A 26,784-nucleotide genomic window follows, 5' to 3' on the forward strand; every position below is an offset into this window, starting at 1 on the left:
GAAGTGCTCAATAAATACTATTGACTGAATGAATGCCTGCCTCCCCCCCCTCTGGACTGTGAGCCCCGTGTGGACAGGAATTGTCCCTCTTTTTGTGGCTGAATAGTCCTCTCCCAAGTGCTTAGTACAGTGCTCTGCCCACAGGAAGTGCTCAATAAATACTATTGAATGAATGAATGCCTGCCTCCCCAACTCTGGACTGTGAGCCCGGTGTGGACAGGAATTGTCCCTCTTTTTGTGGCAGAATGGTCCTCTCCCAAGCGCTTAGTACAGTGCTCTGCCCACAGGAAGCGCTCAATAGGTAGGATTGGATGAATGAATGGATGGATGAATGAATGAAGGGGTGAGGGAAGGAATGCAAAGTGAGGGGTGCGGCGTGTGGGGGAGGGGCGGCGCGCGCATGCGCGCTGAGCCACCCTCGGGTTTCCCCCGAGAGGGGCCCGGCCTCAAGTGGGGGTGGGGAGGGGGGGAGGGGCTGAGAGCTCACCTCCTCATTCATTCATTCATTCATTCATTCATTCATTCGTATTTATTGAGCGCTTACTGTGTGCAGAGCACTGTAGTAAGCGCTTAGGAAGTCCAAGTTGGCAACATATAGAGACGGTCCCTACCCAACAGCGGGCTCACAGTCCAGGAGGCCTTCCCAGAATGAGCCCCCTGTTTTAATAATAATAATAATAACAATAATAATAATAATAATAATATACTCTCTTTGTGTTATTATTGTGTTTATTATTATTATTATTATTATTCTCTGGGCCTCAGTGACCTCATCTGTGAAATGGGGATTGAGACTGTGAGCCACCCTTTTACAGATGAGGGAACTGAGCCACAGAGAATAATATCAATCAGTCAATCGTGAGCCACAGAGAATAATATCAATCAATCAATCAATCGTATTTATTGAGCGCTTACTGTGTGCAGAGCGCTGTACTAAGCGCTTGGGAAGTCCAAGTTGGCACCATATAGAGACGGTCCCTACCCAACAGCGGGCTCACAGTCCCGGAAGCCTTCCCAGAATGAGCCCCCCGTTTTAATAATAATAATAATAATAATAATAATAAACAACTCTCTTTGTGTTATTATTGTGTTTATTATTATTATTATTATTCTCTGGGCCTCAGTGACCTCATCTGTGAAATGGGGATTGAGACTGTGAGCCACCCTTTTACAGATGAGGGAACTGAGCCACAGAGAATAATATCAGTCAATCGTGAGCCATAGAGAATAATATCAATCAATCAATCAATCAATCAATCAATCTTATTTATGGAGCACTTACTGTGTGCAGAGCACTGGACTAAGCGCTTGGGAAGTCCAAGTTGGCACCATATAGAGACGGTCCCTACCCAACAGCGGGCTCACAGTCCAGGAGGCCTTCCCAGAATGAGCCCCCGTTTTAATAATAATAATAATATACTCTCGTTGTGTTATTATTATTATTATTATTATTATTATTATTATTATTATTATTATTATTATTCTCTGGGCCTCAGTGACCTTATCTGTGAAATGGGGATTGAGACTGTGAGCTACCATTTTACAGATGAGGGAACTGAGCCTCAGAGAATAATAATAATAATAATGATATAATTATCATATCACAATAATATATCATTAATATGATGATATATAATGATGATACAATATAATGACATATTAATATATCATTAATAATAATCATTATAACGTCATCCCCCTGGCCTGGAATGCCCTCCCTCTGCCCATCGCCAAGCTAGCTCTCTTCCTCCCTTCAAGGCCCTACTGAGAGCTCACCTCCTCCAGGAGGCCTTCCCACACTCAGCCCCTTCCTTCCTCTCCCCCTCCTCATCCTCTCCATCCCTCCCACCTTACCTCCTTCCCTTCCCCACAGCATCTGCATATATGTATATATGTTTGTACATATTTATTACTCTATTATTTATTTATTTTACTTGTACAGATTTATTCTATTGATTTTATTCTGTTAATACGTTTTGTTTTGTTGTCTGTCTCCCCCTTTTAGACTGTGAGCCCACTGTTGGGTAGGGACTGTCTCTATATGTTGCCAATTTGTACTTCCCAAGCGCTTAGTACAGTGCTCTGCACATAGTAAGCGCTCAATAAATACGATTGATGATGATGATGATGCATATTTGTTGGGTAGGGACCGTCTCTATCTGTTGCCGACTTGGACTTCCCAAGCGCTTAGTACAGTGCTGTGCCCCCAGGAGCGCTCAATAAATACGATTGAATGAATAAATATGTATATACATATTTGTTGGGTAGGGACCGTCTCTATCTGTTGCCGACTTGGACTTCCCAAGCGCTTAGTACAGGGCTCTGCACACAGGAGCGCTCAATAAATACGACTGAATGAACGAATGAATGAATGTATATGTACATATTTGTTGGGTAGGGACAGTCTCTGTTGCTGACTTGGACTTCCCAAGCGCTTAATACAGTGCTTTGCACACAGGAGCGCTCAATAAATACGATTGAATGAATAAATATGTATATACATATTTGTTGGGTAGGGACCGTCCCTATCTGTTGCCGACTTGGACATCCCAAGCGCTTAGTACAGTGCTCTGCCCCCAGAAGCGCTCAATAAATACGATTGAATGAACGAATGAATGAATATATATATATATATATATACATATTTGTTGGGTAGGGACCGTCTCTGTTGCCGACTTGGACTTCCCAAGCGCTTAGTACAGTGCTCTGCCCCCAGGAGCGCTCAATAAATACGATTGAACGATTGAACGAACAAATGAATGTCTAGATACATATTTGTTGGGTAGGGACCGTCTCTACATGTTGCCGACTTGGACTTCCCAAGCGCTTAGTACAGTGCTCTGCACACAGTAAGCGCTCAATAAATATGATTGATGATGATGATGATGATTTGTTGGGTAGGGACCGTCTCTATCTGTTGCTGACATGGACTTCCCAAGCGCTTAGTCCAGTGCTCTGCACACAGGAGCGCTCAATAAATACGATTGATTGAATGAATGAATGAATATATATATATGTATATATATATGTATATATATATATATACATATTTGTTGGGTGGGGACCGTCTCTATCTGTTGCCGACTTGGACTTCCCAAGCGCTTAGTACAGTGCTCTGCCCTCAGGAGCGCTCAATAAATAGGATTGAATGAATAAATATGTATATACATGTATGTTGGGTAGGCACCATCTCTATCTGTTGTCGACTTGGACTTCCCAAGTGCTTAGTACAGTGCTGTGCCCCCAGGAGCGCTCAATAAATACAATTGAATGAATGAATATATATATATATATATATATATATATATACATATATATATACATATTTGTTGGGTAGGGACCGTCTCTATCTGTTGCCGACTTGGACTTCCCAAGCGCTTAGTACAGCGCTCTGCCCCTAGGAGCGCTCAATAAATACGATTGAATGAATGAATATAATGATGTCATTTATTAAGCGCTTACTATGTGCAAAGCACTGTTCTAAGCATAAATATATATGTACATATTTGTTGGGTAGGGACCGTCTCTATCTGTTGCCGAATTGGACTTCCCAAGCGCTTAGTACAGTGCTGTGCCCCCAGGAGCGCTCAATAAATACGATTGAATGAATGAATATATATATATACACATATATATATATACATATTTGTTGGGTAGGGACCGTCTCTATCTGTTGCCAACTTGGACTTCCCAAGCGCTTAGTACAGTGCTCTGCACACAGGAGCGCTCAATAAATACGATTGAATGAACGAATGAATGAATGTATATGTACATATTTGTTGGGTAGGGACCGTCTCTGTTGCCGACTTGGACATCCCAAGCGCTTAGTACAGTGCTGTGCCCCCAGGAGCGCTCAATAAATACGACTGAATGAATAAATATAATGAGGTCATTTATTAAGCGCTTACTACGTGCAAAGCACTGTTCTAAGCACATATTCGTTGGGTAGGGACCGTCTCTAGATGTTGCCGACTTGGACTTCCCAAGCGCTCAGTACAGTGCTCTGCACACAGTAGGCGCTCAGTAAATACGGTTGAATGAATGAATGAACGAAGGCGGGGCTGAGGAGAAGGGGGGAGGGGGAGGAGCGCACACCTGAGGCGGCCGGGCCGTCTGCGCCTGCGCCTCGGCAGGTGGGGGGTGGGGGGCGGGGACGGTGACGTCACGGATCCCGCCGAACAGGTCGGGCGGGTGGGCGGGGCCGGCCGGCCGGGGCTGCTCCTGGCGCCAGTCGGCTGCTTCCCCTCCGTCCGCTTGCTTCGTCTCTTCGTCTCTCTTCGTCTCCGTCCGTCCGTGCGCGCGCGCGCTCCCCTGCGGCTGCTCGCCCCCGCGCGCGCGCGCTCCCGCCCCCCCGATGGCGCTCCCGGCGCTGGGCTGCGCGCTCCTGCTGGCCGCCGCCGCCGCGCTCGCGTCGGCCGACGAAGGTGAGGCGGGGGCGCGCGCGGTGGGGGGGGGGGTGCTGGGGGGGGGGGGTTTACTGTGCTGGCCGCCCCCGGCTCTTTTAGTAATAATGATGGCATTTATTAAGCGCTTACTGTGTGCAAAGCACTGTGCTAAGCGCTGTTCTAAGCCCTTTTCCCGGGCCGCGCCCTTCCGCCCGCGCAGGTGAGGACACCTGGCCGGGCCGGGCCGGGCCGGGCCGGGCGGGGAGCGCGGTGACCTGTTGGCCCGGAGCCCCGCCCTTCCCCCCTCCCCCTCTCTCCCACCCCCATCCCCTCCCCCCTTTCCCACCCCCTTCCATTTCCTCCCCCCTCCCATCTCCTCCTTTTTCCCCCCTCTCCCACCCCCTTCCATTTCCTCCCTCTCTTCCACCCCCTGCTTTTTTCTCCCCCCCCTCCCATCTCCTCCTTTTTCTTCCTCCCTCTCCCATCTTCTCCTTTTTCTCCCCTCTCTCTCCCACCCCTTTCCATTTCCTCCCCCCTTTCTCCCATCTCCTTTTTCTTCCCTCTCTCTCCCATCTCCTCCTTTTTCTCTCCTCTCTCTCCCACCCCCTTCCATTCCCTCCCTCTCTCCCACCCCTTTCTTTTTTCACCCCCCTCTCTCCCATCTCCTCCTTTTTCTTCCCTCTCTCCCATCCCCTTCTTTTTTCTCTCTTCTCTCTCCCATCGCCTCCTTTTCTTCCCCCTCTCTCTTACCCCCTTCCATTTCCTCCCTCTCTCCCACCCCCTTCTTTTTTCTCCCCCCTCCCATCTCCTCCTTTTCTCCCCTCTCACCCACCCCCTTCCATTTCCTCTCCCACCTCCTTCTTTTTCCCCCATCTCTCCCACCCCCTTCTTTTTTTTTCCCCTCTCCCATCTCCTCGTTTACCTACCCCCTCACTCCCATCTCCTCCTTTTCCTCCCCCCTCACTCCCATCTCCTCCTTTTTCTCCCCTCCCTCTCCCATCGCCTCCTTTTTCTCTCCTCTCACCCACCCCCTTCCATTTCCTCCCCCCTCTCCCACCTCTATTTTTTTCCCCTCTCTCCTAGCCCCTTTTCTCCCCCTCTCCCTCCTTCTCCATTTCCTCCCCCATCTCCTCCTTTTTCTCCCCCCTCACTCCCATCGCCTCCTTTTCTCCCCCTCTCTCCCTACTTCTCCATTTCCTCCCCCATCTCCTCCTTTTTCTCTCCCCTCTCTCCCACCTCCTCTTTTCTCCCCCACCTCCTCTTTTCTCCCCCACCTCCTTTTTTCTCCCCCCTCCCACCTCCTTTTTTCTCCCCCCTCTCTCCCACCTCCTTTTTTCTCCCCTCTCTCTCCCACCTCCTTTTTTCTCCCCTCTCTCTCCCACCTTTTTTCTCCCCTCTCTCTCCCACCTCCTTTTTCTCCCCCTCTCTCCCACCCCTTTTTTCTTCCTTCTCTCCCACCCCTTTTTTCTCTCCCCTCTCTCCCCCACCTTCGTTTTTCTCCCCTCTCTCCCATCTCCTCCTTTTCTTCCCCTCCTCCTCCACTTCCTCCCCCTCCCTCCCATCTCCTCCTTTTTCTCCCCCTCCTCCATTTCCTCCCCCTCCCATCTCCTCCTTTTTCTCCCCCTCTATCCCCCTCCTCGTATTTTCTCCCCCCCTCCTCCGTTTCCTACCCCTCCCGTCTCCTCCTTTTTCTCCCCTCTGTCCCCCTCGTCCTCCATTTCCTCCCCGTCTCCCATCTCCTCCTTTTTCTCCCTTCTCCCCCTCCTCCATTTCCTCCCCCTCTCTCCCATCTCTCCCTCCCTCTCCCTCCTCCTCCATTTCCTCTCCCCTCTCTCAAATCCTCCTTTTTTCTCCCCCTCTCCCTCCTCCTCCATTTCCTCCCCCATCTCCTCCTTTCCCCCTCCTCCATTTCCTCCCCCTCTCTCCCATCTCCTCCATTTCTTCTCCCCTCTCCCCCTCCATTTCCTTCTCCCGCTCTCCCCTCTCCTCCTTTTGCTCCCCTCTCTCTCCCTCCTCCATTTCCTCCCCCCTCTCTTCCGTCTCCTCCATTTCCTCCCCCTTTCTCCCACCTCCTCTTTCTCCTTCTCCCCCACCCCCTTCCTTTCTCTCCCCGTCTCTCCTACCTCCCGCCCTGTTTCACCCCCATCTCCCGCCCCCTCCCTTCGCCTCTCTCCCACCCCCTCCTTTTCCTCCCCCACTCTCCCACCCCTTCCCGTCTCCTTTCCCCTTTCCCCCTTTTCCTCTGTCCCCCTCCCTCCCTCCCTCCCTCCCCACCCCGGATGAGCTCCAGCTGGACTCCGGGGAACTCCCTCCCTTAGCCCCAACAGTGCACCTTTGCCGAATCCTACCTTCCAAGCGCTTAGTCCAGTGCTGTGCACACAGTAGGCGCTCAATAAATACCATTGGATGAAGGAATGAAAGTGCACCTGCCATGTCCCTGCGACTGCTCCCCCTCTCCACCAGCACTGGGCGTGTCTTGCCACTCAGGGCGGCTTAATCATCCCCTCGGGCCCAGAAAGCCCTGGGAGTCAAAGGACCTGGGTTCAAATCCCGACTCCGCCATTTGTGAGCCCCCCCGTGGGACAACCTGATCACCTTGTAACCTCCCCAGCGCTTAGAACAGTGCTTTGCACATAGTAAGCGCTTAACAAATACCATCATCATTATTATTAGTTGTCTGCTGCGTGACCTCGGACAGGTCGCTTCGCTTCTCTGGGCCTCAACAACGGAGCTTAAGACAAGAGCCCGGACTTGGGAGTCAGAGATCATGGGTTCGAATCCAGGCTCCGCCACTTGCCGGCTGTGTGACCTTGGGCAGGTCACTTCACTGGGCCTCAGTGACCTCATCTGGAAAATGGGGGTGAAGACCGTGAGCCCCCCGTGGGACAGCCTGATCACCTTGTAACCTCCCCAGAGCTTAGAACAGTGCTTTGCACATAGTCAGCGCTTAATAAATGCCATAATTATTATTATTAACAAATACCATTTAAAAAAAGGCCGTGAGCCCCTGGGGGGGGCGCAGAATGAGTAGCTTGGATCGACCTCAGCGCTTAGTACAGTTCCTGGCACGTAGTAAGCCCTTAGCAAATACCAGGAAGCAAAGTAAAGTGGTTTTCAGCTTCACCCCAGGGCCGCCCCTGGAGAGCGCAGACTTCTCTAGGTGGAAGTTGTGGTTGCTTCTGGAAAAAAACGCAGTCAGTTGGGGGCAAAGATTTCTTTTTTTCCGAGCGCCCCTCTCCCCCTCCACCTCAATCAATCAATCAATCGTATTTATTGAGCGCTTACTGTGTGCAGAGCACTGTACTAAGCGCTTGGGAAGTCCAAGCTGGCAACATAGAGAGACGGTCCCTACCCAACAGCGGGCTCACAGTCTAGAGCCCGGGCTTTGGAGCCAGAGGTCATGGGTTCGAATCCCGGCTCCACCACGTGTCTGCTGTTTGACGTTGGGCAAGTCACTTAACTTCTCTGAGCCTCAGTTCCCTCATCTGTAAAATGGGGATTAATACTGTGAGCCCCACGTGGGACAACTTGATCACCTTATATCCCCCCCAGCGCTTAGAACAGTGCTCTGCACATAGTAAGCGCTTAACAAATGCCATCATCATCATTATTATTATTATTATTTATTCTATTTATTTTATTTTGTTGATTTGTTTTGTTGTCTGTCTCCCCCTTCTAGACTGTGAGCCCGCTGTTGGGTAGGGACCGTCTCTATATGTTGCCGACTTGTACTTTCCAAGCGCTTAGTACAGTGCTCTGCACACAGTAAGCGCTCAATAAATACGATTGAATGAATGAATGAATAGAAGGGGGAGACAGAGAACAAAACCAAACATATTAACAAAATAAAATAAAGAGAATAGATAGGTAGAATAGATAAAATAAATAGAATAGATGCCTCCTGAGGGAAGGCACAGGGTTATGGGAGGGAAAAGGGGAGTCTAAACCTGGGTTATGCAAAATAAGAGATACAGGTAAGTCAGGACCAGGAACGTGTCCCAAAGGGAAAGGGTAGTAATTACCCTCCGTCTGTTGGGAACAGGAAGAAGCGGTCCCGTGGAGACAGTTGTTGCAACAGAGAAATTCCAGTTGTTGGAAACAAAGGGAAAGAAAACAGGCATAAAAATAGAAAGGAACCCTCTCTGGAAGACTGAGCCCCCTTTTCCCTCTCCTCCTCCCCATCCCTCCCGCCTTACCTGCTTCCCCTCCCCGCAGCACCTGTATATCTGTTTGTACAGGTTTATTACTCTGTTTTACTTGCACATATTTGCCATTCTATTTATTCATTCATTCAGTCATATTTATTGAGCGCTTACTGTGTGCAGAGCACTGGACTAAGCGCTTGGGAAGTCCAAGTCGACAACATCTAGAGACGGTCCCTACCCAACAGCGGGCTCACAGTCTAGAAGGGGGAGGCAGAAAACAAACCATATTAACAAAATAAAATAGAGAAGCAGCGTGGCTCAGTGGAAAGAGCCCAGGCTTTGGAGTCGGGGTCATGGGTTCAAATCCTGGCGCCACCACTCGTCAGCTGCGTGACTTTGGGCAAGTCACTTAACTTCTCTGGGCCTCAGTTCCCTCATCTGGAAAATGGGGATCAAGACTGTGAGCCCCCCGTGGGACCACCTGATCACCTTGTAACCTCCCCAGCGCTTAGAACAGTGCTCTGCACATAGTAAGCGCTTAATAAATGCCATTAAAAATAATAAAAAACAAATAAACAAAATTTTGTTAATCATGTGCATTTAACTTTAATTCTATTTGTTCTGGCGACTTGACACCCGTCCACATGTTTTGTTTTGTCCGTCTCCCCCTTCTAGACTGTGAGCCCGTTGTTGGGTAGGGACCGTCTCTATATGTCGCCAAGTATGTAAGTATGAGCTTACTATGCTCCAGGCACTGAACTAAGTGCCGGGGTGAATATAAAGATCAATCAATCATCAATCGTATTTATTGAGCGCTTACTGTGTTCAGAGCACTATACTAAGCGCTTGGGAAGTACAAGTTGGCAACATATAGAGACAGTCCCTACCCAACCGTGGGCTCACAGTCTAAAAGGGGGAGTCAGTGAACAAAACCAAACATACTAACAAAATAAAATAAATGGAATATGTATGTACAAGTAAAATAAATAAATAGAGTAATAAATATATACATACATATATACAGGTGCTGTGGGGAAGGGAAGGAGGTAAGATGAGGGGGATGGACGAGGGGGAGAGGAAGGAAGGTTATAAAGATAACCAAGTCCCACACAGGGCTCTCAGTCTTCATCCCCATTTTATCTTGTAGACTGTGAGCCTGTTGTTGGGTAGGGACCGTCGCTATATGTTGCCAACTTGTACTTCCCAAGCGCTTAGTCCAGTGCTCTGCACACAGTAAGCGCTCAATAAATGTGACTGAATGAATGGTTTATTCGAAAGAAGAGCTATAGGTAAGTCAGGACCAGGGAAAGTTTCCCGAGGGTAAAGGGTAGTAACTGCCCGCCATTTATTGCAAAGAGGAAGGAGCCGACCTGTGGAGACGGTTGTGGCGATGGAGAAATGGTGGTTTGTGGAAACAAAGGGACAGAAAACAGGCATAAAAATGGAAAGGGACTCCGCGGAAGTTGGTAGGGACCTGTTTGGGGCCCGTGGAAGCATTGAGGCAGTCGCGTTTAGTGAGAGCTTACCGTTTGCAGAGTGTTGTTTTAGTGCTTGGGAGAGTACAATATAACAAGAGTTGGCAGATAATAATAATAATGATGATGATGGCATTTTTTAAGCGCTTACTATGTGCAGAGCACTGTTCTAAGCGCTGGGGAGGTTACAAGGTGATCAGGTTGTCCCACTGGGGACTCACAATCAATCCTCATTTTACAGATGAGGGAACAGAGGCCCGGAGAAGTGAAGTGACTCGCCCAAAGTCACACAGCTGACAATAGGCGGAGCCGGGATTTGAACCCGTGACCTCGGACTCCAAAGCCCGGGCTCTTTCCACTGAGCCACGCTGCTTCTCCAATAGATTTCCTGCCCCCAGGAAGCTTACAGTCTAGAGGACAACTGAAGCTGAACTACATAGTTACTGCTCTATTCATTTTATTAATGATGTACATATAGCTAATAATTCTAGCTATAATTAGAGTAGCAGCGTGGCTCAGTGGAAAGAGCTCGGGCTTGAGAGTCAGAGGTCATGGGCTTAAATCCCGGCTCAGCCAATTGTCAGCTGTGTGACTTTGGGCGAGTCACTTCACTTCTCTGGGCCTCAGTTCCCTCATCTGGAAAATGGGGATGAAGAGTGGGAGCCCCACGTGGGACAACCTGATCACCTTGTAACCTCCCCAGCGCTTAGAACAGTGCTTTGCACATAGTAAGTGCTTAATAAATGCCATTATTATTATTACCGTGTAACCTCCCCAGCGCTTAGAACAGTGCTCTGCACATAGTAAGCGCTTAATAAATGCCATTATTATTATTATATTCTGTTTATTCTGATAGTTTTAACACCTGTCTACTTATTGTCTTCTAGACTGTGGGCCCGCTTTTGGGTAGGGACTGTATATGTTGCCGACCTGTACTTCCCATTCATTCATTTAAACGTATTGAGCGCTTACTGTATGCAGTGCACTGTACTAAGCGCTTGGGAAGTCCAAGTCGGCAACTTATAGAGATGATCCCTACCCAACAGCGGGCTCACCGTCTAGAAGGGGGGAGACAGACAACAAAACATGTAGACAGGTGTCAAAATCAAGCGCTTAGTATGAATGAATGAACTGTGGTAGTTTATATCATTCATTCAATCGTATTTATTGAGCGCTTACTGTGTGCAGAGCAGTGTACTAAGCGCTTGGGAAGTCCAAGTCGGCAACATATAGAGACGGTCCCTACCCAACAGCGGGCTCACAGTCTAGAAGGGGGAGACAGACAGCAAAGAAGCAATGTAAAAACAGTTATTTGGCGAGTTATTTTTAGACTGTGAGCCCACTGTTGGGTAGGGACTGTCTCTATATGTTGCCGACTCGGACTTCCCAAGCGCTTAGTACAGTGCTCTGCACACAGTAAGCGCTCAATAAATACGATTGATTGATTGATTGAGCGCACCAAGGTGGTAACTGTCAGTGGAATGATGAGGTTGAATTTACTCTGTGAGAATAACACCAAATCGGTCATCCATGGAGGGTCTTCCGCGGATAACACCATCCTAAGCTCTCGGAAGAGTTGAATAAAGTCATAATACATCCCTCCTTGCCCCCAAAGAGCGCGTAATCTATTTTTATAAAAGCAACATCCTTATCTTTCCTCCCTCAGGTTGCATCTGCGACTCCAGCAAGCTGACAACAAACTGCTCTTCCCTTCCAAGTGGGGAATGCCAGTGTCAGGCCCTGGGTTCGCCGAATAAAGTCCTGTGTTCGAACCGTAAGCGTTAAAACATAGGTGGACTGACTGACGTCTGTCCGCTTGAAACATTTATCGGGCGGTGGCGGAAGACGCGTTAGCGTCTCGAGTTTCGGTTCCCTGAGATCCACCTCCTAGTGAATTGTCCCATTTGTCGGTCAACGGATATTTATTTTGCACCCACTTGGTACCCAGCTCTGTATAAGGCCGTCTCAAATTAAAAAAAACGCTTAGTACAGTTCTCCGCACGCAGTAAGGGCTGAAGCAGCGTGGCTCAGTGGAAAGAGCAAGGGCTTGGGAGCTGGAGGTCATGGGTTCTAATCCCGGCTCCGCCACTTGTCAGCTGTGTGACTGTGGGCAAGTCACTTCACTTCTCCGTGCCTCAGTTACCTCATCTGTAAAATGGGGATTAAGACTGGGAGCCCCACGTGGGACGACCTGATCACCTGGTATCCCCCCCAGCGCTTAGAACAGTGCTTCGCACGTAGTAAGCACTTAACCAGTGCCATCATCATTATTATTATTATTATTAATAAATACGATTGAATGAATGAATAAAAAATATAGGTGGTCTCTGGTCTCAGTAGGAGAGCCTTCATTCATTCATTCATTCAATCTAAAATAAATAGACCAGCCAGGCAAACGTTATTCATTCATTCAGTCGTATTTATTGAGCACTTACTGTGCGCAGAGCACTGTACTAAGCACTTGGGAAGTACCAGTTGGCGACGTATGGAGACGGCCCCTACCCAACAGCGGGTTCACAGTCTAGAAACGTTATGTACATATTAGTACGGTAATTACAAAAATGCCCTGATAGAAGTCAGTCAGTCATTTATTAAGCGCTTATTGTGTGCAGACCACTGGATTAAGCTCTTGGGAGAGCATTCATTCATTCAGTTCATTCAGTTGTATTTATTGAGCGCTTACCGTGTGCAGACCACTGGACTAGGCGCATTGGAGAAGCAGCGTGGCTCAGTGGAAAGAGCCCGGGCTTTGGAGTCAGAGGTCATGGGTTCGAATTCCGGCTCCACCAGCTGTCAGCTGTGTGACTTTGGGCAAGTCACTTCACTTCTCTGGGCCTCAGCTACCTCATCTGTCAAATGGGGATTAAAACTGTGAGGCCCTCCGTGGGACAACCTGATCACCTTGAAACCTCCCCAGCGCTTGGAACAGTGCTTGGCACATAGGAAGCGCTTAGCAAATACCATTATTATTATGGAAAGTATAATTCAGCAATAAAGAGAGACAATCCACAACGGATTTACTGGCTCGAAGCGGGGAGACAGACATCAAAACAAGTAAACAGGCATCAGTAGCATCAAAAGAAATAGAATTATAAATATAGACACATCACAGAAAGTAAACAGGCGTTAATATAAATAGAATTATAGATATGCACATATATAAACAAGGGCTATAGGGTGGCGGGGGGTACATTATAGCAGTATAACAGACAACATTCTCTGCCCACAGCGTGCTTCCAGTCTAGAGGAGGCAACAGACGTCAATGTAAATAAATTACAGACAGGTCCTAAAATCCATTCCTCCGACGAATCGCTTGAATTCTTACTCTGAACAGAATTCCCTGCTAGGCACCGGGGAGAATATGGTACAGTATCAATCAATCAATCAATCAATCGTATTTATTGAGCGCTTACTGTGTGCAGAGCACTGTACTAAGCGCTTGGGAAGTCCAAGTTGGCAACATATAGAGACGGTCCCTACCCAACAGCGGGCTCACAGTCTAAAACGGGGAGACAGAGAACAAAACCAAACATACTAACAAAATAAAATAAATAGAATAGATATGTACAATTAAAATAAATAAAGAGTAATAAATATGTACAGTAGATAGAGAAGCAGCGTGGCTCAATGGAAAGAGCCCGGGCTTTGGAGTCAGAGGTCGTGGGTTCAAATCCTGGCCCTGCCACTTGTCAGCTGTGTGACTTTGGGCAAGTCACTTCACTTCTCTGTGCCTTAGGTCATCTGTAAAATGGGGATTCAGAGTGTGAACCTCCCCGTGGGACAACCTAATCACCTTCTAACCTCCCCAGCGCTTAGAACGGTGTTTGGCACGTAGTAAGTGCTTAATAAATGCCATTATTACCTTGTGGCCGCCTTCGAGAAGCTTACGCCGTAGTGAGGGAGACCGACGTTAAGATCAGCCGGAGATAAGGGATATGGCGGGATATCAGGATATGGACGTTGGAGTGTTGTGGGGCCGGGTGTCTAGGCTTGAAGAAGGGCAAGGTTCACCGGGATAAACTTCCTGAATGAGGTGGACTTTTATCCGTGATTATAAAAGAGGGAGGGGAGGCTACTATTGCCCGTAAAGAACCTGTCGGGCGCGACCTTGGAGGTTGGAGAAGAAGAACTGTTGGCAAAGGGAAACGATCGTAATCATCATCAATCGTATTTATTGAGCGCTTACTATCATCATCATCATCAATTGTATTTATTGAGCGCTTACTATGTGCAGAGCACTGTACTAAGCGCTTGGGAAGTACAAATTGGCAACATATAGAGACAGTCCCTACCCAACAGCGGGCTCACAGTCTAAAAGGGGGAGACAGAGAACAAAACCAAACATACTAACAAAATAAAATAAATAGGGTAGACATGTACAAGTAAAATAAATAAATAAATAGAGTAATAAATATGTACTATGTGCAGAGCACTGTACTAAGCGCTTATATATATAGCCGGGGTTGGTAGTGGGCAGGTAGAGGGGAAACAGTTGGTGGAAAAAGACTGGTTTGGGCAGCCGAATAATGCCAGTATATCCAGGAGCGGTGTGGTTTCATTAAAAAAAAATAAATAATCGTATTTATTGAGCGCTTACTGTGTGCAGAGCACTGTACTAAGCGCTTGGGAAGTACAAGTTGGCAACATATAGAGACTCCCTACCCAACAGTGGGTTCACAGTCTAATCACCCAAAGCTATCGGCTTCGTTCCACGGGAACTTTGGACCCGGACGTTGCGAAGGGGCACTTGCCTCTCCCGCAGATGCCACGGGACGGAGGGGAGGAAGGTCAGCTGGGCGTACGGAGAAGCAGCGCGGCTCAGCGGAAAGAGCCCGGGCTTTGGAGTCGGAGGTCAGGGGTTCGAATCCCGGCCCCGCCAATTGTCAGCTGGGTGACTTGGGGCGAGTCACTCAACTTCCCTGTACTTCAGTGACCTCATCTGTAAAATGGGGATTAAGACTGGGAGCCCCCCGTGGGACAACCTCATCACCTTGTAACCTCCCCAGCGCTTAGAACAGTGCTTTGCACATAGAGAAGCAGCGTGGCTCAGTGGAAAGAGCCCGGGCTTTGGAGTCAGAGGTCAAGGGTTCAAATCCCGGCTCCGCCACTTGTCAGCTGGGTGACTCTGGGCAAGTCACTTCACTTCTCTGGGCCTCAGTTCCCTCATCTGTCAAATGGGGATGAAGACTGTGAGCCCTACGTGGGACAACCTGATCACCTTGTATCCTCCCCAGCGCTTAGAACAGTGCCTTGCACATAGTAAGCACTTAATAAATGCCATTATAGTAAGTGCTTAATAAACGCCATTATTATTATTATGCGGCACCTGGGGTGGCTGGTTTTCCTGGCATAATTCGGATGCAGTGGGGTGGAAAGGGACGCAGATCTGGCTCTTGGAAATGGCTTCTGCCCCTTCCTCAAGTTTCCTGCGGGGCTGAAGCGGTGGCGTAGCGATTAGGCCAATCAATCAATCAATCAATCGTATTTATTGAGCGCTTACTGTGTGCAGAGCACTGGACTAAGCGCTTGGGAAGTCCAAGTCGGCAACACACAGAGACGGTCCCTACCCAACAGCGGGCTCACAGTCTAGAAGGGGGAGATGGAGAACAAAACCAAACATACTAACAAAATAAAATAAATAGAATAGATATGTACAAGTAAGATAAATAGAGTAATAAATATGTACAAACATATAGGACAGGCCACCGTCCTGGGAGTCAAAAGGACCTGGGTTCTAATCCCGGCCCTGCCGCTTGTCTGCTGTGCGACCTGGGCCAAGTCACTCCACTTCTCTGGGCTGCGGTTGCCTCACCTGTAAAATGGGGATTAAGAGCGGGAACCCCACTGTGGGACAGGGACCGTGTCCAACCCGATTTGCCGGTATCCGCCCCAGCGCTTAGTACAGTGCTTGGCACATAGGAAGCGCTCAACAAGTACCAAAGCAAATTCCACAGTTGTTATTACTGAAGGCGAAGGGTGATTAACTTGTTAATCTACCCCCAGCACTTAGAACAGTGCCTGGCACAGAGTAAGCGCTTAACAATCAATCAATCGTATTTATTGAGCGCTTACTGTATGCAGAGCACTGTACTAAGCACTTGGGAAGTACAAGTTAGCAGCATATAGAGACAGTCCCTGCCCAACAGTGGGCTCAACAATTACCATAATTATGATTATGATGGGGTTTATTTATTTATGATTGTTACAGTGCCTGGAACATAGTAAACAGAGTCAGAGGTCGTGGGTTCAAATCCTGGCTCCGCCCCTTGTCAGCTGTGTGACCTTGGGCAAGTCACTTCTCTGTGCCTCGATGACCTCATCTGTAAAATGGAGATGAAGACTGCGAGTCCCCGGTGGGACAACCTGGTCACCTTGTAACCTCCCCAGTGCTTAGAACAGTGCTTTGCACGGAGTAAGCGCTTAATAAATGCCATAAAAAAGTGCCATAATTATGATTGTGGAACATAGTAAGCACTTAACAAATATCACAATCATTATGATTATTATCGCTGAAGACGAGGGGTGCAGTTTGGAGCAAGCGTCGATTCCCCCCCGTCCTGAGGGTTCTGGGTTCGGTCTCCGTTAGCGTTTCTAAATCAGTCAAGGTTCCCTTATCGGGCTAATGCCCGTGACTGTCGGGCGTTAAAGAGGTCAGTCTGAACCGTTTGGCAACGGACCTGTCTCTCTATGTTGCCAATTTGTACTTCCCAAGTGCTTAGTCCAGTGCTCTGCACATAGTAAGCGCTCAATAAATACGATCGATGATGGTGATGACCGATTTTAACGTGGAGATTTCCTCTGCAGTGGTGTCGAAATGCCTGCAGATGAAGGCGGAGGTGACCGGGGCCAAGACCGGGCGTCGGAAGAGACCCGAAGGGGCTTTCAGAAATAACGACGGGCTGTACGACCCCGTGTGCGATAACGCGGGCGTCTTCAAGGCGCGCCAGTGCAACGACACCAGCACTTGCTGGTGCGTTAACACCGCCGGCGTCCGGAGGACCGACAAGAGCTCCGAAATCACGTGCAGCGAACTCGTCAGGACCTAGTAAGTCCCTCTTTCCCAGATCGTCATCATCAATCGTATTGAGCGCTTGCTATGTGCAGAGCACTGTACTAAGCGCTTGGGGAGTACAAATTGGCAACATATAGAGACAGTCCCTACCCAACAGTGGGCTCACGGTCTAAAAATCGTTTGCGCGCCCGCTCGCGTCCTCAACCGCGTGACGGCCGTAACTTCCATCATCGGTGGAAACACCGCAGAATCGACCATTAGTCTATTTGTGGCAATTGTTACAAAAGATGATTAGTATTATTATCGACCGACCGACTGAAGCGAGACCGCGCTCCAGAATGGGAGGGAAGGCATGGAGAGCTGAGAGAAGAGAGCCATGGTCTGTTAGAGTAGCAGAGAGCCCTAAATGGGGACGCAGGAGAGATTCATTCATTCAGTTGTATTTATTGAGCGCTTACTGTGTGCCGAGCACTGTGCTAAGCGCTTGGGAAGTACGAGTTGGCAACATATAGAGACGGTCCCTACCCGACAACGGGCTCACGGAACACAAGAGAGCTAAAAAGCCCCAAAGCTGATGAGCGAGAGCTTTTTTTCATTGTGCCCAAGGTGACGGAGGGAATTATTGCCCTCCAGTCGTCATTTACAAGGAGAATCCGGGCAATGGGTGTGATTGGTTTTGATGCGAGAAAAAATCTGACTTCAGAGTCTCTGCAATCCTTCTCCACGTTCACCTTTTTTTGGAGTACTGCTTCAGGAATCCTCCTGAACGGTGCTAAAGCGATCCGGATTTATTTTTGCTTTCAACACCCCGTCTAAGCGTCTCCTATACTTCCATGATATGGCAAAGTCACCTCAGTGGCCGCTTTGGAACCCAAGAGTTCCTCAGGCAGAACTTGAAGGAAGCGTTAATGCTCGCGGCCTCAACCGCGTGACTGCCGTCACGCTAAGGTGGGCACGGGCCCGTTTTCATTCCTCGCATGTTTTCGTCTCTGGGCGTATTTATTGAGCGCCGACTGTGAGGGCGCGGTCCCGTTTTCATTCCTCACATGGTTTCGTGTTCGGGGGTATTTACTGAGCGCTGAGTGTGTGCCCAGCCCCGGACTAAGTGCTTGGGGGAGGACAGTATAACTATATAATGGATGTATTCGCTGCCCACAGTGGGTTGACGGTCTAGAGGGGGAGACGGACGTGAGCAGAAATAAATAAATGACAGATATGGACGTGAGTGTTGGGGGGATGAAGAAAAGGAGCATGTCAGGGCGACACAGAAGGGAAGGGAGAAGAGGAAAGGGAGGTTTAGTCTGGGAAGGCCTCTTGGAGGAGGTGGGCCATCAATAAAGCTTTGAAGGGGGGGATGTCATGGTTGGATTTGAGGAGGGTGGGCTTTCCAGGCCAGAGGGAGGACACGGGAGAAGGGTCGGTGGCGAGATGGAAGTAAAGGGAGCGGGTTAGCGGTGTGAGCAAAGGGTATCCGAGTTTAATTTGCTTCATTCGGGGTTCCTATTGTGCTCTGTTTGGCCGTGGGGAGGATTTCAGTAGTGTCCCATCATGAGAGTTGGTGGGAGCAAAGAAAATTGAATTGATAATGGCAGTAATAATAATGATGGTACCGGTAAAGCGCTTACTATGTGTCAAGCACTGTTCTAAATGCTGGGGTAGATACAGGTTCATCAGGTTGGGCCCAGTCACTGTCCCACCCGGGGCTCCCAGTCTTCCCCCATTTTAAAGATGAGGGAACTGAGGCCCAGGGAAGTGAAGTGACTTACCCAAGGTCACCCAGCAGACAAGTGGTGGAGCCGGGATTAGAACCCGTGACCTCCCGCGTGGCAGGCCCAGGAGGATGTGCTGTTAAAGTTTTTCACAGTCTTTTAGACTGTGAGCCCACTGTTGGGTAGGGACTGTCTCTATATGTTGCCAACTTGGACTTCCCAAGCGCTTAGTCCAGTGCTCTGCACACAGTAAGCGCTCAATAAATACGATTGATCGATTGATTTTCGCTGTGATCTTTCTCGCGCAGCTGGATCATCATCGAACTGAAGCATAAAGCGAGAGAGAAGCCCTTCGACAGTCAGGAGTTGGAGAAGTAAGTCTTAGTCTTTTGTCGTGCCCAACTAGCAGCGGGATTTCCTTGTCGTAACGCGTATCCTTAATCCTCCTCTTAGGGCTCTGAAAGACGAAATTCAGAAGCGGTACAAGCTGGAGAAGAAGTTTATCACGAACTTTGTGGTAAGGAAAAGAGTCGGAGAGACCGGGCTTTTTGTGCGGGCAGTGCGACAATAATAATGATAATAATAATTAGAGTTTGGCCCGGCACCTTAGGAAGAGGTGAGGTCATCTCCCCGATATCGTTGCTGGCACATTTTGGGGGCCCTTGGGTGGGGATGCAGTTGCAGTAGATACCAGCTGACGGTCTGAATAATAATAATAATGGCATTTATTATTAGATATTACATATCTATTCTATTTATTTACATATCCTATTTATTTACATATCTATTCTATTTATTTTATTTTGTTAGTATGTTTGGTTCTGTTCCCTGTCTCCCCATTTAAGACTGTGAGCCCACTGTTGGGTAGGGACTGTCTCTAAATGTTGCCAACTTGTACTTCCCAAGCGCTTAGTACAGTGCTCTGCACACAGTAAGCGCTCAATAAATACGATTGATTGATTGATTAAGTGACTTGCCCAAGGTCACACAGCAGACGTGGCGGGGCTGGGATTCGAACCCCTGACCTCTGACTCCAAAGCCCGGGCTCTTTCCATTGAGCCACGCTGCCTCATGTCCGCTGTGTGACCTCGGGCAAGTCACTTAACTTCTCTGAGCCTCAGTTCCCTCATCTGTAAAATGGGGATGACGACTGTGAGCCCCATGTGGGACAACCTGGTCGCCTTGCATCCCCCCCCAGCGCTTAGAACTGTGCGTCGCACATAGTAAGCGCTTAACAAATGCCTTGCACATAGTAAGTGCTTAACAATTGCCATTATCATCATCATTATTATTAAGTGACCAGAATAATCTGAGAATGAGCAATTAACAATAGTCTCCACCCCTTCCCAAGACTAAGCTCGTCGTGGGCAGGGAAGGTGTCCGTTTGTTGTTGTATTGTACCCTCCCAAGCGCTAAGCACAGTGCTGTGCGCACCGCACTCAATAAATACGACTGAGCGAGTATTATCTGGTGTTTCTAAAGTCTTAACCATGGCGCCTGTCGTCTTTTTCAGTACGAAAAAGACGGTATCATCATCGAGCTGATGCAGAATTCCTCGGAGAGCGCTGCCTCGAACGTGGACATAGCTGACGTGGCCTATTACTTCGAAAAAGATGTGAGCGCAAGCGTTCGCTTATCCGTCGTCGGGCGAATTGGCTTTTCGACGAAAACTCCCGTAGCTCCCGTTAACAACTGCACAATTCCGTTTTTCCCTGACCCTCATCCGCATCTGTCGGGATGGCAAATTCGCCCTCGCTGTTTTCCCCATAAACGCTCCCGGTTGCTCCCTCTCTCCCGCTACAGATTAAAGGAGAGTCTTTCTTCCACGCGAGCAAGGGCAACATCTTCGTAAACAACGAGGTCCTGGAGCTGGAACCGGATGAGACCTTAATTTATTACGTGGACGAGAAGGCCCCCGAGTTTTCCATGAAGGGCCTCACAGCCGGCGTCATCGCCGTCATCGTGGTGGTGGTCCTGGCCGTCGTCGCCGGGATCGTCGTGCTGGTAACTCGCGCTCCGTCCTCTAAAGGCGGGACAACGACCGGGACGCGGACAGCTTCCCCCGCCGATGGAAAAACCGGACGGGATTTCAATTTCTAATTAGATTTCTTAGAGTCAGCTCCCTGCGGGCAGGGAACGGGTCTACCGACCCTGTGTCGTACCCTCCCGAGCGCATAAGCGCAGCGCTCCGCGCACCGTAAGCACTCGATAAATTCCGTCCCATCCCTTCCTTTTAGACTGCGAGCCCACTGTTGGGTCGGGACTGTCTCTATACGTTGCCAACTTGGACTTCCCAAGCGCTTAGTCCAGTGCTCTGCACACAGTAAGCGCTCAATAAATGCAATTGATTGATTGATTGATCGCCAGGGCATTTCCAGCCTGTGGCAGCAGCGGCAGTACTCGGTCAATCTGTCGTATTTACTGAGCGCTTACTGGGTGCGGGGCCCTGTACTAAGCGCTTGGGAGGGGACAACGCAACAATAAGCAGACACGTTCCCCGCCCGCAATGAGCTTACCGTCTAGAGGAGGAGACGGACGTTAATAGAAATAAAGAAATTGCAGATCAATCAGTCAATCGTATCGATTGAGTGCTTACTGTGTGCAGAGCACTGTACTAAGCGCTTGGGAAGTCCAAGTTGGCAACATATAGAGACGGCCCCTACCCAACAGCGGGCTCGCAGTCTAGAGGATACGGACGTAAGTGCCGTGGGGCTGGGAGGGAGCGATGAACACCTCCCAAGCGCTTAGTACAGTGCTCTGCACACAGTAAGCGCTCAATAAATACCATCATCATCATCAATCGTATTTGTTGAGCGCTTACTATGTGCAGAGCACTGTACTAAGTGCTTGGGAAGTACAAATTGGCAACATATAGAGACGGTCCCTACCCACCAGTGGGCTCACAGTCTAAAAGGGGGAGACAGAGAACAAAACCAAACATACTAACAAAATAAAATAAATAGAAAAGATATGGACAAGTTAAATAAATAAATAGAGTAATGCCACTGTTTGAATACAGGGAGCAAGGCAGGGTGACGCAGGAGCACCTGTATATATGTATATATGTTTGTACATATTTATTACTCTATTTATTTTACTTGCACATATCTATTCTATTTATTTTATTTTGTTAGTATGTTTGGTTTTGTTCTCTGTCTCCCCCTTTTAGACTGTGAGCCCACTGTTGGGTAGGGACCGTCTCTATATGTTGCCAATTTGTACTTCCCAAGCGCTTAGTCCAGTTCTCTGCACATAGTAAGCGCTCAATAAATACGATTGATGATGATGATGATGATGAGGGATTGGAGGGTGGGGAAAGGAGGGGGTGGAGGAAGGCGTCTTGGAGGGACGCCTCCAAGTAATAGTAAGTAATCATCATCATCATCAATCGTATTTATTGAGCGCTTACTATGTGCAGAGCACTGTACTAAGCGCTTGGGAAGTACAAATTGGCAACATATAGAGACGGTCCCTACCCAACATTGGGCTCACAGTCTAAAAGGGGGAGACAGAGAACAAAACCAAACATACTAACAAAATAAAATAAATAGAATAGATATGCACAAGTAAAATAGAGTAATAAATCTGTACAAACATATACATATATACAGGTGCTGTGGGGAAGGGAAGGAGGTAAGATGGGGGGGATGGAGAGGGGGACGAGGGGGAGAGGAAGGAAGGGGCTCAGTCTGGGAAGGCCTCCTGGAGGAGGTGAGCTCTCAGCAGGGCCTTGAAGGGAGGAAGAGATAATAAGAAGAGAAGAATAAGTAATAGTAATAGTAAGCAGCACTATTGTTTGAAGACCCATTTAGGTGCAGTTAGTCCTAGGCACCTGAAAAGTGCAAACCAATGTGACACACCCCTGCCCACAAGAGACTTACCTCCTTAACGGGGGCAAGATAAAAGCATCGCCTCCACCCAACAGGTGTTGTGAGCCGCTTTTAATAATTCTCCCCATTTGCTGTACGCCCTTGGATTTGAGTCAGAGCATGCCCACCTAGAAACTATCGTCAACTTCTGCTGTTGTTTAACTGTTTCGTCAACTTCTCCTGCTGCGGTTTAAGACCGGAGCTCGAAAAAACCTGCCGAATTTTTCTTCCGTTCAGGTTGTCACCAGAAGGAAAAGAAAGAATCGCTACGAGAAAGCCGAAGTAAGTGACGGTGGGAAAATCATAAAAAAAAGACGCCTTTTGTGTTCCTGGCGTTGGCGGAAAAATCGCAAAAAACGCCTTTTGTGTTCCTAGCGTTGTGACTAAAATCGCGAGGCGCTGCTGGCCTGTGGCATTGGTGGTGTTTTCATAATTACGGATCAATCGATCGTATTTATTGAGCGCTTACTGAGTGCAGAGCACTGGACTAAGCGCTTGGGAAGTACAAGTTGGCAACGTATAGGATCAGCGTCATCCAGCGCTTAGCACAGTGCTCTGCACCCAGTAAGCGCTCAGTAGATACGATTGAATTTCTGCTGCAACAAGCGGAGGGGGGTGATTGCAGTGTGGTTTGCCTCGGGACGCGCGACGCAGTTGCAGCCGTTTCGTGCATTCGTTCATTCAGTTGTATTTATTGAGCGCTTACTGTGTGCAGAGCACTGTACTAAGCGCCTGGAAAGGACAATTCGGCAACAGATACAGTCCCTACCCAACAACGGGCTCACAATCATCTAGAAGGGGGAGATGGACAACAAAACAAAACAATCAGACGGATTGCCCCGGCCTTCCAGGCTCGGCCCTTCCCTCCTGGGATTTGGGAATCCTCACCAAGCGACGCGGCCACCACGGAGTGCGGTCTTGGAAAAGCGTGGCCCGGGGAGTCAGAGGTCGTGGGTTCTAATCCCGGGTCTGCTGTGGGACCTTGGGCAAGTCACTTCGCTTGGGGGCCTCGGTTGCCTCGTCTGTAAAATGGGGAGTAATAATAATGATGGTATTTTTCGAGCGCTTACTCTGTGCCGAGCACTGTTCTAAGCGATGGTAGGATTGGGAGCACCGCGTGGGACAGGGAATGTGTCCAACCCGATTTGATTGTAATAATAATAATGATGGCATTTATTAAGCGCTTACTATGTGCAAAGCACTGTTCTAAGCGCAGGGAAGGTTACAAGGTGAACAGGTTGTCCCTTGGGAAGCAGCGTGGCGCAGTGGAAAGAGCCCGGGCTTTGGAGTCAGGGGTCATGGGTTCGAACCCCGGCTCTGCCAATTGTCAGCTGTGTGACTTTGGGCAAGTCACTTCACTTCTCTGGGCCTCAGTTCCCTCATCTGGAAAATAGGGATGAAGACTGTGAGCCCCACCGTGGGACAACCTGATCTCCTTGTAATCTCCCCAACGCTTAGTACAGTGCTTTGCACATAGTAAGTGCTTAATAAATGCCATTATTATTATTATTGGGGAGTTTACAGTCTTAATCCCCATTTCACAGATGAGGTAACTGAGGCACAGAGAATAATAATAATAATAATGTTGGTATTTGTTAAGCGCTTCTTATGTGCAAAGCACTGTTCTAAGCACTGGGGGGAACACAAGGTTATGAGGTTGTCCCATGTGGGGCTCACAGTCTTAATCCCCATTTTACAGATGAGGTAACTGAGGCCCAGAGAAGTGAAGTGACTTGCCCAAAGTCACCCAGCTGACAATTGGCAGTGCCAGGACTTGAACCCATGACCTCTGAGTCCAAAGCCTGGGTTCTTTCCGTTGAGCCGCGCCGCTTCTCTTATCCACCCCAGCGCTTAGTACAGTGGCTGGCACACAGTACGTGCTTAACAAATAATAATAACAATGGTATTTAAGCACCTACTTAAATACCATTAAGAGGAGCAGCATGGCTCAGTGGAGAAGAGCCCTGGCTTTGGAGTCAGAGGTCATGGGTTCGAATCCCGGCTCCGCCACCTGTCTGCTGTGTGACCTTGGGCAAGTCGCTTCACTTCTGAGCCACAGTTCCCTCATCTGGAAAATGGGGATTAAGACTGTGAGCCCCACGTGGGACAACCTGATCTCCTTGTAACCTCCCCAGCGCTTAGAACAGTGCTTTGCACATAGTAAGCGCTTAATAAATGCCATTATTATTATTATTATTACCTACTATGTTATGCACTGTTCAAACTGCTGAAATAGATACCAGGTCACAAGTGTCACAATTATTATTCATTCATTCAATCGTATTTATTGAGCGCTACTGTACTAAGCGCTTGGGAAGTCCAAGTTGGCAACATATAGAGACGTTCCCTACCCAACAGCGGGCTCACAGTCTAGAAGGGGGAGACAGACAACAAAACATATTAATAAAATAAAATATTATGTGGGACATGGACTGTGTCCAATCTGATTACTTGGTATCTACCCAACAGTCCTGGCACATAGTAAGCGCTTACCAAATACCATTAAAAAGAAAAAAAAAGCTCATTTTTCCCAGCTGCACTTCCCCGCCACCTTTCATTTCCACTCACAACTTCTAGAATCGGATGGCTGGGCTACTTAAGCTCTGAACTGAGCGCCCCATCCTATTCAACCGCGTACTAATCGACTGTTAGGGGCATTGGATTCATTCATCCAATCGTATCTATCGAGCGCTTACTACGTGTGCAGAGCACTGTACTAAGCGCTGGGGTGGATACAATCAAATTGGGTTGGCAACAAATAGAGCCAATCCTTACCCAAAAATGGGCTCACAGTCCAGAATTGGGGAGACACACAACAAAACAAAGCAAGGGTGGGCAGGTATTCGGTAGCATCAATGTAAATAAATCATCAATCGTATTTATCATCGATCGTATTTACTGAGCGCTTACTATGTGCAGAGCACTGTATTAACAAACAAATAAATAGAATTATAGGCATATACACGTGAATAAAATAGAATACTAATTATGTGCACGTTTACACAAGTGCAGTAGGGATAAGGAGCGTGTTTTTTGGCTGCGGATTTTTCTTTTTTTCCGGCTTCTCACGTGTTTTTTTTTTTTTGGCTGGAGATTTTTCTTTTTTTCCGGCTTTTCACGTGTTTTTCTTTTTTTTTTTGGCTGGAGATTTTTCTTTTTTTCCGGCTTCTCACGCGTTTTTTTTTTTTTTTTTGGCTGGGGATTTTCCTTTTTTTCCGGCTTCTCACCTGTCTTCCCTCCCCCCCCTACAGATAAAGGAGATGGGAGAGATGCGCAGAGAGCTCAACTCATAACCAGCCTGTTTTCGGAAGATTGGACGAGAACAGAGACAAAACGGCAGCACCGATACAAGGGGGTGCACATGGGAGGGAGGGAGGGGGGTGTAGTGTCTTTATAGGTAAAAATCCGACTTTTCGTATGCTTTTAAAATACGCTCAGCATTTTCAAATGCTCACTGAGGAAACGGTAGCTTTCGGGATCGGAAATGGGTCAGCCGTACTTTAAGCGAATGGACAGTTCTTAAATTCTCTGGCAAAGCTTCGACTATCACTTGCCTAAATTAAAGAAGGTGTACTTTTTTTTTTAATAATATCCTTTTAATAGCGGGCGTGGGGGGATGAAATTTGGGTGGTGGGCTTTCGGTCTCGCTTATTTGTAAATGCGGAGACGGCCTCCGGTAACTTTTGTTGTTCAGAGATTTGTGTGTATATATTTTTTGACCGTAGATTCCCGTCACTTTTTGTATGAACACCGAAATAAAACACGTTGTCTACGTCCAGCTTCCTTTTATTCCACCCGATCAATCCAAGAGGGTCTGAAAAGACCAGTCCGGAAAACGGGTTAAATTAAAACGTCGCCGAGCCACCTCTCCACGGACTCCTAGGAGTCGGAAGTTCGCGGGTTCTAATCCCGGCTCTGCTGCTGTGTGACCTTGAGCGAGTCACTTCACTTCTCTGTGCCTCAATTCCCTCATCTGTAATTTGGGGATTAAGAGCGTAAACCCCGTTTGGTACAGGGATTATATCCAGCTTGATTACCTTGTATCTGCCCCAGTGCTCAGAGCAGTGCCTGGTGCATAGTGAACGCTTACAGATATTATTTGGGGCAAATTGAACACTTACAAATATTATTAATATCAATCAATCGTATTTATTGAGCGCTGACTGTGTGCAGAGCACTGTACTAAGC

At 48.2% G+C, this 26,784-nt stretch overlaps 1 protein-coding gene across 1 annotated transcript; it reads left to right on the forward strand.

Moving 5' to 3' along the window:
* Positions 1-400: 400 nt before the first annotated feature.
* EPCAM (epithelial cell adhesion molecule) lies at positions 401-26,369 on the forward strand. The gene is made up of 10 exons (XM_038751583.1): positions 401-450; positions 4,183-4,424; positions 11,672-11,779; positions 16,811-17,051; positions 19,036-19,101; positions 19,181-19,244; positions 20,241-20,342; positions 20,531-20,731; positions 22,834-22,878; positions 25,848-26,369. The coding sequence occupies exons 1-10, from the start codon at positions 401-403 to the stop codon at positions 25,887-25,889; spliced, it is 1,161 nt and encodes a 386-aa protein (XP_038607511.1). The 3' UTR covers positions 25,890-26,369.
* Positions 26,370-26,784: the final 415 nt, after the last annotated feature.

Source organism: Tachyglossus aculeatus, chromosome 9 (assembly GCF_015852505.1).
Source record: "Tachyglossus aculeatus isolate mTacAcu1 chromosome 9, mTacAcu1.pri, whole genome shotgun sequence".
Classification (NCBI taxonomy): Eukaryota; Metazoa; Chordata; class Mammalia; order Monotremata; family Tachyglossidae; genus Tachyglossus; species Tachyglossus aculeatus.